General features: G+C 49.5%; 1 protein-coding gene across 9 annotated transcripts in view; it reads left to right on the top strand.

Annotated features, from left to right (window-relative positions):
* The window catches only part of PPARG (peroxisome proliferator activated receptor gamma), a 134204-nt gene extending 133036 nt beyond the window's left edge, over window positions 1-1168 (top strand). For all 9 annotated transcript variants that reach the window (XM_047781081.1, XM_047781119.1, XM_047781101.1 and 6 more), the window contains one exon: window positions 713-1168. In XM_047781081.1, the coding sequence (XP_047637037.1) occupies window positions 713-960 (248 nt within the window). In that variant the 3' untranslated portion in view covers window positions 961-1168. The remainder of the gene's footprint in view (window positions 1-712) is intronic.
* The last annotated feature ends 10648 nt before the right edge of the window (window positions 1169-11816 follow it).

Genomic DNA, 11816 nt, shown 5'->3' on the forward strand with positions numbered 1-11816 from the left:
ATCCTCACCTGTCGAAAGAGAAGCCTCTGTTAAAACTTGGTCTATCCTTCCAAAAGTATAACAGAATTTGAAAACTATGTCTCATCTCTTTGAAAAATGCATATGCTATATTAATCAAAAAGAAGACAAAGTTTATTTTAAAAGCGTGTTGATCCTGCTGTTTAGCACTGGGAACTCTATCTAGTCACTTATGATGGAGCATTATAAAGTGAGAAAAAAGAATGTATACGTGTATGTGTGACTAGGTCACCTTGCTGTACAGTAGAAAATTGACACAACACTGTAAACCAGCTAGAATGGAAAAAATAAAAATCATTATAAAAAAATAAAAGTGTGTTGAAAGTTGTGGTAAGAAAATAAGATTATAAAACATAGACTCATCAGGAAGGAGCAGAAGTTAAAAATGAGATTTCTGAGTGAGTAGAAATAATGTCAGCAGAAGAGTCTGCAATCTGGGAAGTGATTGCCATGCAGCCACGTTCTGTCACCTGGTCACACAGATTTAGTCCTGCGGGGAAAGAATGGTCCTGGAAAAAGCTCTGATAGTCTTGGGTTTTATTCCTTTTTTCTTATATGCAGTTCTTGCCAACTCTCTGCTTACCTTCCCTGCCCCCATCCTATTTTAGAACCAAAACAAAACCAACAAAAAGTCATTGGCCAGAGAATTTTATAACTAAACCTCCTGTTCTGTCTTCCATTTCTGCTCCCCCAGACCGCCCAGGTTTGCTGAATGTGAAGCCCATCGAGGACATTCAAGACAATTTGCTGCAAGCCTTGGAGCTGCAGCTCAAGTTGAACCACCCAGAGTCCTCCCAGCTCTTTGCTAAGCTGCTCCAGAAAATGACAGACCTCAGACAGATTGTGACAGAGCACGTGCAGCTGCTGCAAGTAATAAAGAAGACAGAGACGGACATGAGCCTTCACCCACTCCTACAGGAAATATACAAGGACTTGTACTAGCAAAGAAGTCCACGTTCACCGACAACATTCTCCTTCTTCCAATTGCACTATTATTTTGGGGGAAAAAAAATCTGACACCTAAAAAAATTACTGTGAAAAAGCGTTTGAAAAAGAAAAGGTTTTAGAATAATAGATCTATTTTATGCATATTGTTTATAAAGATACATTTACAATTTACTTTTAATATTAAAAATTACCACATCATGAACTTGCTGGATGTCTTTGAAGACTGAGTCTGTTGTGTCTCCCATCACCACCCCCCAGGTTTTTTTTTCCTTTTATCTCCTCCCTCTTCCTTCCTTTATTTTTCCTTCTTTCTTTCTTACAGTGTGAAACAATGTGAATGGGATTGCTGATCAATTTCCATTTTCAGTCAAGTTTTTTACTCCATTTACAATGTTTCTGAACCTTGTAACTGTTTTAAAAATCACAACTAAGCGTGGAATTTCAGGACCGAAAACTACTCAGAGCATGTGTTTCTTAACCTGGATGGACTAATGTTGACCGTGTCCCTTGGCTTACCAAGAATTCAGTCTTCTTCCCCAGCCCCAATCAAAATTTTCACTCACCAACAGCAGCCCTCTAACAAGACACCAAGGCACAGACAGATACCCACTGGAGGGTATTAACTGCTAGATGCTGTGAGTAACACAAGTGGTATAAGATGTGGCACCTGCCAAAAAGAACTTATTATTGAATTGAGGGGGAAAAAAAGATTAATCTTTCTCACAAACAGATTAATATGTACAGTATAATCCTGTGCCAAATGTATGGTTCAGACTCCAAGTACTCTGAGTTCAAAGTAAAGATTAAGAAGATTGGAAAAGTCTTGAGTGATCATAAATTCATTCAAGTGGGCCTCAAAGGATGCGTTTTACTTGAGATAGGTAGAGAGTTGGAGAGAAGACATTCTAGGAAAGCAAAACCGCAGAAACAATAGCAAAAGGAAACAAAAGCAAAGCAAAACATGAGTGAGGGAGAAGGGCCATGTTCTGGTCTCAAGCAGTTTTGCTGTACATCTTCCTGCCTTCCTTCTTGGGACCACTTTGCCCAGGAAGCTCTGACTTTTCCAATCTCAAAGCCTAATTATCCGTTTAGGGGAGGCCAGCCTCCCCAGCAACTAGATGACATGGTCCCTCAAAGCAGGAATCTTCTTGGCACAATTAGTACATTTGTTGCTTGATGCCACAAAGTTCATTAGCATTGCTTATCCGTGAACACACATGGTAACTTCCAGGAAGTCCTCATAAGCAAACCATGCTGAGGTCTCACACTTGCTTGTTTCCACCAACCTAAATGATCTCCCTTCCGCTTCTCCCTGCATTTTCTCTCTCCTCGTGGCTTTGGTACTGAGAAGGACATAACCTTACATTTGAGGCTTTCAAGCCAAAATATCAAGAAAGACCTTTTCGTCCTTTACCCCCAGATAAACAGATCTCAGTTTACAGAAGTGTGTCGCGACCCTAGCCCCAAACCTGCAGGATCCCTAGCCCTTTAGAAAAGACAGCTCCTGAGCTCAAACCTCTAGAACCACAGGCACAACCACCTTATTTGGGGACCATCAGACTGAGGTCGTTGTCTAAGTGACATCAGAATGTGGGGAAGAAAAGTGACCAATTCAGTACAGCATAGGGCTCTTCCTTCCTGGATGTCAAACAGCAGGATAGTTTGAAACATCCACACATCTGGCTTCGCTGCTCTTCCACGTGGAGAGTTTATCTTCCGGGGATGTCGAGAGAGCAAGAGGGTGCAGGCAGTGGACAAGGTGAGGATCCCACCTCTGAGGAGATCCCTTGTTTACAAGAGGGCTGGAACAAAGAACCTTTCAGCGCGCTGCAGCCAGTCCAAACCTTCTTCATGTTCTGGGAGCTGTCGTTGCCAGCGCAGGGAGGAAGGGAACCGCTTTCAGCTCTTTGGCACTGATGGTTAGCATTAAACAGCTTTTAAATCCTGGCAGCTTTCACATTCCCATCTCCCCGACTTTTTCCCTGTGGTTTGGACAATCATTCGCTAAATATTTTACGACACATCATGTGCAGCCTCCAGAGCTCCCGCTCCGTTCTCTGGACTCTCTTTCCCCCTGGATGATTCACCAGTTAATCAACAAATGTATCACCAGTTATTCATAGCACTTTCTCCGGACACAAACACACTTAGGGATTTGTGTTAACAAAAATAGGAAGAAAAGTAACTGTGGTCAAGAGCCAAACAAAAAAGGGAGGGGGGTTTCCAAGGCTCCCACGAGGGTCCTGCCCCCAGCGCCTCCCTTGAAGACAGCCCAGCTCCTCTCCCATCTCCCCGCTGTCCATGGGGCGCAGGAGCAGCAGCGCGCCCAGGGAAGAAAGCATATCTGCACACTCTTTTCTCTAGATACAAGCAGAAATGGGGGACCTGAGTTAAGAGCTTCTTTTTAAAATGTGAGTGAGGGAGCTCCCACTGTGGCACAATGGGATCAGTGGCATCTTGGGAGCACTGGGTTGCAGGTTCAATCACTGGCCCTGCACAGTGGGTTAAGGATCCAGTATTGCTGCAGTTGTGGCTTAGGTGGCAACTGCGGCTCAGATCTGATCCCTGATCGGGGAGCTCCATATGCCTCGGGATGGCCAAAAAAGAAAAAAAAAATGGTGAGGACCAAGAAGACAGGGGCTCTTGGGTAAGAACTCCGGTTGAGAAGCACGGCTGCTGCCTCCGTGCAGAGACTTCCTCACAAGCTGCAGGGGAGAAACCAGGGGTTGGCGACACCAGCTCTGCCAAGGGCAGCAGGACAGCTGTATAGGTTCACTTAGTGGTTCCTGGATTCCAGCAACTTTTGCTCGGCTCCCTCGAGGCTACCAGGCAAATCCTTCCTGAGAGCAGGCCTCGACTTGCTCCGTGTCTCCTGCGGTTGGTGCTGAGAAAGTGGGGCAGGAGTGAGAGGGGTTGGAGATTGGTCCCCAGATATCTGTTCCCTTGGAAAAAGTCAGGTTCCAGAAGTGAGTCCTGACCCTGGCCCTGAAAATGTAGGCTCCCTGACTCTTTAGGAGAGATGGCTTCCGAGCTCAGACCCCTGGAACCACAGACACAGCCAAGGGGACCTGGGCGGGGGGTGGGGCCTCCTTGAGAAAGCTGATTTCAGTTCTCAGTCCTGAGAAAAGGAACCAGAGTTCAGGAGGAGGGCACCCATGCTTCCTCCTTCCCCAATTCCTGCAGACTTTGCTGGAAGAGTTTGGGTTCTGAGACAAAGGGACCACGGTGCCTGCTGCACTAAGGAGCCACCTTCCTAGCCTCCACACCCCTACACATGCTGGCTGTGGGTCCCTGACTCCTGGTTGTCTCTGTTACATAATTATCACTGTCACTCTCTGTCTAGCCCCAGCCTTCACCCTGTGATTGTACAAAGGAAGCCCTCCATTTAATGCTTATTGGAAGAAAGTAAAATAGCCAGACCTTAGGAGTAAAAGACATCAAATCCCACCTCATTCATCAACTGTGTGCCTCCATGGGAAGGTGGGTGTGACTAGGCCCTGTCCTCGAGGGGGCCACAGTGTGCTGATGAGAGCAGATGCATTGTCATGACTCAGCCAGTGAGCTGCTTAGAGATGTGCAACAGGGTCCTTGGAAGAGGCACAGAGGTGTGACAGTGCAGAACATGCTCAGAAACCAGCGAGAGGTTAAGGATGGCTGCCCTGGCAAGGGGATGCAATGGGAGTGTGGCCAAGTGAGGGTGGGGTTGGGACAGCCTCACTCACCCCACTGGGTTGCTGCCTGGGACCATATTCATCGGCGATAGGGATCCAGTGGAGGTTGTCAGACAGAAAAGGGACATGACCAAATTTGCATTTTGGAAAACCCCTCTTAGAGTCACATCCCCTCTCCAGTGCTTCCAATGGCCAAATGACCGTGGAACAGCTGCCTACAGGCACGGGAAGCTCTCCCTTTCCAAACCCCTGAGTTGATCTCCATCTCATCCGCCCAGCTCTGCCCCTGGGGTCACACATACCACACGCTCTTCCTGCACCCAGAGGTTCTGACTCACCGAGTTCCCGGGGTCAGGTGACAAGCTTTTGGGCAGCTAAAGGACCCTGCCACGCTCCCCGTCACTACCCATGCCCTCCCAGTCCTAGGTGCCAGGGCCTCACATCCCCCTCACCACAGAGTCCCTCTGCCTCAATGGCAAGGTCATTTCCACCCCATGTGTCAGCACCTATACATCCGCACCCATTTGTATTTGTCATGAAATTCTAGAAAATTAGGGTTCAAAGGAACCGACCAACTCAAGCAGCAGATGAAACCCTAAGGATCAAAGAAGTTAAGCAAAGAGTTCCCATTGTGGCTCAGCTGTAACGAACCCAACTAGTATCTCTGGGGACATGGGTTTGATCCCTGGCCTTGCTCAGTGCGTTAAGGATCCGGCATTGCCGCGAGCTGGGGTGTAGGTCGCAGACGCAGCTGGGATCCCACGGTGCTGTGGCTGTGGTGTAGGCTGGCAGTTGCAGCTCCGATCCAACTCTAGCCTGGGAACTTCCATATGCCAAAGGTCCGGTCCTAAAAAGACCAAAAAAAAGAAGAAGAAGTTAAGCAAGATGCCCAAGGTCCTAGGAGTCTAGGATTAATTTACTCCAAGGTGTTAAATTACACATGTATTCTTAGCAACACTGACAGCGCCATGGGGGGATGGCAGTTTGATAAGAGAATCTCAAACAGACCAACAGGATGATAGTGTGAGTATCTGCATTGGGAAGCAAAGGAAAATGATATAACCAAGTCCTGAGAGTGATTATGGTGACAATCCAAAGATTCTTATATAAGTCACCTGGGACTGTTGGGCACTTGGAAGTGCAGCTGTTAAGAGAGACAACAGCCTCATGTGGACTTTAGAGTTAGGTTGATTTGGGTTAAAACTCTAACTCCACTGCCCACTGGCTCCATAACCACATGGCTTTTGGTCAATCTCTTAACTTCTTTAGACCTTAATTATTCTCCTATGTAAAATGGGATAATAATACCCATTTTATAGGGTTATCATGAGGATTAAATATAATAATGGTTGTAAAACACTTCACATAGTTTCCTGGCACATCTCAACCAGTCAGTCTGTGTTGGCTACAGATAACATTGCCGTTGTGATTATTAAAGGGCCCTTCATTTTAGACGTCATCCTGGGTCCACAGGACAGGCTCTTCTTATTCATGTATTCTGGGCCTTACCTGAATATCCTCTAGATTCAAAGCCAGGTAAAGAGATTGGATTTCAACCTTTGACAGTACAGTAAAAATCTGTCCTCTCACAAGCATTCTGCCCCTCAGTTGATAAGTCCTAGGAGAAAATAATTATTTGAAAGACAACTGCTGAGTTCTGATTTAGAACAAATGCCGGGATGAGGTTAGGAAAACATTTTCTCCAAAAGTAGTGGGACTTTTCTCTTGTGACTTAGGCTCCTAATTTTAGACTAATATTACATAGTTTGCATTTCCAGAGGGGTTATAAAGAATAAGAAAATTGCTAATTTGGGTCTGTAGGGAGTGGGTTAGGATATTTCCATCCTCTCTGGAGTTTTGTAAATATGTTCCAGGCCAAAAGTTCCCAGGAGAAGGTCATTCCTGAGATCTGTTTAGTGCCATGGGCTGGGCTCCAGGAGAATCCAAGTGGCTTTCTGCTAGCGTTGAAAAACTGTGGTCCTCTGGCTCCTCGTCCACAATCCTGGAAGCCAGGAGGTGGGTATGAGTATCTACTGTCCATTTGAGGTTCTGTTCTGCCATGTTCTAGGTGTGTAGCCTTGGGCAAGTCACTTTCCTCTCTGGAGACATAGTACATGGCCTAGAGAAGGCCCTCAGCAAACAGCATGCAATACATTCATCATGAATAAAGGAACATGCCTCAATTTTCCTGTCTGTAAAATGGGAATAATAGTGCCTAGGCTGCATGTCTAAGAAGCTATCACAGGAAGGAAACGGGGCAGGCCTGAGCAGCATTATTCACAGATAAGAAAGTGAGACCCATTGAGGTGAAAGAGCTGGCCCAAGCTTACAAAAAGGAAGGGGAAAGGCAGAGCTGAGGCTAGCCCTCCAGCTTCCTGTGGCCCACCCCGTCGAGGCTTCTTTTGTACAACAGCATCGTATGTGGAAGAACCAAAGACAGTTTAGCCTGGTTGGTAGAGCACAAGCTTATGGCTTATAAAAGACTAAAGTTTGTGTGGTGGTCCTGTCATTTACTAGCTGTGCAACCTCAGGCAGGTTGCTTCCTGTCTCTGGGCCTCAACTTCAACATCTAATTTGTCAAGATCTCAATTCCTATGGATTGTGAGGAGCAAAGGTCATCTGAGATGCTGTGCCTGGAGTTCCTAAACAGTTAATCTTCTAAAGACAAGTACCTCCAACCTCACACTAGGCACTTGTCCCCACCAGAGCACATTGGGGACCAGACTCCAGCCTGTGCAGCGTTTTCTTTCTTTTTTTAAATTTTTTTTGTTATAGTTGATTTACAGTGTTCTGTCACTTTCTGCTGTACAGCAAAGTGACCGGTTATACATATATTTATACAATCTTTTTCTATATTATCTTCCACCGTGTTCCATCACAAGCGATTGGATATAGTTCTCCGTGCTATATGTGCGGCGTTTCCTGACAGCAATTTGCTGAGGCCCTTGGGAGGTCCCTTTCCCTGAGCCTCAGTTTCCCCATCCGCACATCTGCACAGAAGAGGCTCCCCCCTTTGAGCTCTGATACCCCAGGATCTCGGGGGCGGGGGGCCGAGGGGAGCTGCAGGGGAGTGGTCCCTGGTGGCGCATCGTGGCCTGTGCTCTCTGCTGCCCCTGCGCGCTCTCCCCTCCGCGGGAGCCTGGACCGGCCAGCAGCCAGCGCTCCTCCTCAGAGGCTGGGGCCGCTCCAGCCGAAGGGGCGCCTCCGAGGGGTAGGGAGGGGGATGCGCCGGTTCCCATCCCACCCGGAGCTGCGGGGAGGGGCGTTGCGCTGAGTCAGCGGCTGGCGGCCCCGCGCTGGGGCTCCTTAGCCGCCCTCCTGCCAGCTGAGACGTGGCCAGCAGCCCCCAGGAGCCCCGCTGCTCCATCGATGACGCTGCCGCTGCTGCCACGGCGGCGGGAACCGAGCCCCGAAAAAGCCTCTTCCCAGCCAGGCCTCCCAGGGCTCCGGTGCGGAACCGCTGCTGGTGAAGGAAGACGTTTTTTTAGGAGCTGCCTCCGTGGGGCCCCGCTCGCTCGCAGCCGGGGCGGCCTCTGCCCTCCCCGCCTCGTCCCCTGATGATGGTCATTATTCCCCTCAAACACCCATACACGCTTTGCTTATAAACGGCTTTGCAGCCATTTAATCCTTCCAGAAACCCAGTGAGGTAGTTATGAGTCAAGGCCCCACAGAAGACAAACGGCTCACTCAGAGGGACCACTGGGGAGAGTTTAGTGCAGGACTGTTTACAAAGTTTGGGGACGGGGGTTAAGAGAAACCACTAAAGGATGGCGAGATACCCCCAGGGCCGAAAGCCTCTACCAGCCCCACACACAGCCAGGTGGAGGGGGAAGCTCACTAGAACCCGAGAGATGCAGGCAGAGCAGAGAGCTCCCTGCAAGAGCTGAGGCCCAGGCACTGAGGAACCCCATCCCTGTGCCCTCCAGAGCAGCTGGGGAAGAAGTACCCCCCCACACACTCCACCCCCCCACCACACACCACCCACCCTCTGCATCCAGATCCTACCAGAAGCCAGAGAACAAAAGAGCAGTTAATAGGACCCATGACCCCTAGGGTTCAGCCCTGGGACACAGGCAGGGTAGAGGCTGAATCTGCAAGGCAAGCAGAAGGCAGCACAGGTAGGAGGTATCCTTAAACCCATGATACTCAGAAAGGAAACAGAGAATCTCAAGTCTGAGGTCACAGAACTCATGGAGGTCACTGTCCATCCTGGGAATCAAAGTCTGATGGGTCCAGCTCCAGAGCCCTAGTTCTTCCTACTGTATTAGAGCGGCAGACCCAGGGGACCAGGGCAAGAAGAGAGGGTAGGGAGTGGGAGGGTCTGACACAATCAGCATCTCCTAGCCTGGGAGTGGGGTACTTCCCACCTGTTTCCATCATGTTCCCTGAAGACCCGAGGAGTGTAGCTTAAAGACCCCATGCATGGTTTATCCTTAAAGTTAATGCAAGCGTTGTAGTTTATCCCCCCCCATATCTATATCTTTAAAGTTTTAACTTGTTTAAAATATCACTTAAAAGATAATTTATTTCTCCCTACTCCAAAACTTCAAGGAGAAAAAGACCCTCCAGAGAGGGCTGCTGCATTTCTTCTGTGGCTTCAGGTACCCTTGGGATAGGGCTGTGTAACTCTGTGAAGCACAGGACCTGATGTCCATTAGGGAAAGAAGTTACTTGCCCAATGTCACATGGCTAAGAATCATGCTCGGAAGCCCTGCTCCCTGCATGGCTGAGACAAAGGGAATCTGGCTAAAAGGGAGCCCAGGAGAGTCTCAAAAAGAGAGATGGTCCCCAGCAGTCAGTCTGAGATTGGCCAGGGGGAAGAGGTTTGAGCTCAACGTCAGCAAACGGTCCCAGGGTTCTCTGTCCCCAGCTCTGGCGACACTCAGAGAAGCCTGGCATGGCTGGTGTCCTCAAGGAGCACACACTCCCTGAGGAGACTCGTGTAGATGCTGGCAGTGCCGGCCCCACCCAGCAAGTGGGAGGCAGTGAGGGCCAGAGGCAGGCAGGTGGGTTCAAAGCCCCAGTCCTGCCTTCTCTCCGTATGACCTTGGGCAAGCCCTGTAACCCTCCTAGGTTTCTGTTTCCTCTTTTACAACCAGGCTGGCTCCTGCCTACCTCTGAAAGCTACTGGAAAGAAGTGTGAGGTGACGCCCAGAAGCACACAGCACGTGTGAATTGGTTGTCATCCTCCGGTCATGACCGCTGGGCTGGCAGGCTGTGTGGAGGGGACAGTTACACTCTCCCAACCAAAGGTTGTACTTTTGATATGATGTCAGAAGAGGTTCTCTGAAATCTCAATGATCTGAATTCTGTAGTGTCTGTTGCCGTGGAACTGTGGGAGAGGTTTAACTCTGCCTGGGGTGGGGGCCCAGGAGGCTTCACTGAGGAGGTGACATTTGAGAGGGACTGAGAAGAGGCTCGTCCAGGCAGGCAGGGGAGGGTTGTCCAGGCAAATGCATGCACATGGCATGTTGGGAAGGGTGTTTCAGTGTGGCTGGAAGAGAAGGGGGGTCAAGGGTGAGGGGTGTAGGAGAAATGGCTGGACTCACATTAGGGTGGGGCCTCTACTAACAGATGAAGAGGTTTGGACTGGATCCCAGGGGGGAGCGCAGAGCCACCGGAGATTTCAAGCGATGAGGTGGCAGGTGACATATTCACTCTAGCAATCCATGTGTCAGCCGCAAGAACATTGGACTTGATGGGAAGGTGGGGAAACCTCTAGAAGCTGTGATGGACCTGTGACAAGGGGATGGTGCCCTGAGCGAGCGGAAGGCATTGGCAGTGGGGACAGGACCCAGAGTTGAGAATCAGTCCCGGCTCTGCTTAATGTGGGGGGGGGGACAGGGTGATTCCCAGGATCTGACTTGGGACCTGGGGTCACAGGGCCATGGGCTTTATTGAGATGGGGGCTTGTCTGAGGGAAGCATCACGGAGTTCTGTTTGAGAAATGCTGCAGGTGGAAACCTGTTAGACATCTGGGCAGAGAGGTCCCCTTAGCTGTTAGATCCATGGGTGTCTGCAGCCAAGAGGTAAGGTGGGCTGGAGCCATGAGGAGGCTGGGAAGACCCCCAGGACAGCAACAGTAAAGGAGACCAACGTATATATCCAAAAATCCATTTGACTCCCTAAGCCCTGTTTTGCCATCAGTATCAATGGGGGGGGGGGGGTGATTTTCTCTGTTTTCTTTTTATCCATTGGTTTGTAATATTTACTGAGTGCCTGCCCCATACTAGAGGCTGTTGGAGAAATAGGTTTCCATTCAATGGCCAATTCTTCAGAGTTTCCTTGGGCAAAGCCACACACCTTCTCATTTCTCCTGACAGTGACTGTTGGGAATGAACAGTATTCTCCCCATGTCACTCTCACCTCCAGCAGTGGTGAGATGCCTGCATGCATGGGTCCCCCAGGCTGTTCCAGCACGGTCTCTGCACACAGACACACTAGTTAACAGGCACTCTGCTCTGACCCCTTCTTAGGGCTCAATTCTCTCCCATAACTCAACTGAAACCTCTCCTGGGCTCCCATCTCTCCTTTTAGGGAGCCTTTTATTATCATGAAGCAGTGGCCCAGACAGATGGCAGGGCCGAGGGCCGGAGTCCTTTCACTCTTAAATTTCTTCTGCCTCTGGTTCCCAGCCTAGGAGACCTCCCCCCGCCCCCATCCCGGCCCCCGCCAGCCTCACCCCAATCTGTGTCCCTGGACCTCAGCTGGAGCCCAAACTAGACATACCATGGTTGAAATTCAGCCTCTGATCTGATCCCCCAGGGATTCTTTCCACTCCCTTTTTTTCCAGGCCTGAAATCTTGGGGGCCTCAGTTTTCTCATCAATAAAATGGAGGTGATTGCCAGCTTACAGACCTAGCAAGGCTGTTTGGAGGATCAAATGAGATAATGGAAGGAGAAAGTGCTTTGCAAACACCGTAAACTAGAAATCCTGGTGCCACCGAGTTACTGTTATTCTTTTAAGAGCCGCGCGTCCCCACCTGCCTGCCTGAGTCTGGCCCCAGGGCAGGTGCTCTCAAGACTGGGTCTGAGGCAGAAAGATAAGCCCAGGGGCTACATTTCCACTCAGGGAATCAGCGTTTCTCCCTGGAGCTGTTGGAGCCAAGCCTTTGCCCAGGTTTTATGAGCTCAGAGAGGGTTTACACTATGACTAATATCCCATCTCACTCCCTGGGT

The sequence above is a fragment of the Phacochoerus africanus genome, chromosome 1 (assembly GCF_016906955.1).
Source record: "Phacochoerus africanus isolate WHEZ1 chromosome 1, ROS_Pafr_v1, whole genome shotgun sequence".
In the NCBI taxonomy this organism is placed as follows: domain Eukaryota; kingdom Metazoa; phylum Chordata; class Mammalia; order Artiodactyla; family Suidae; genus Phacochoerus; species Phacochoerus africanus.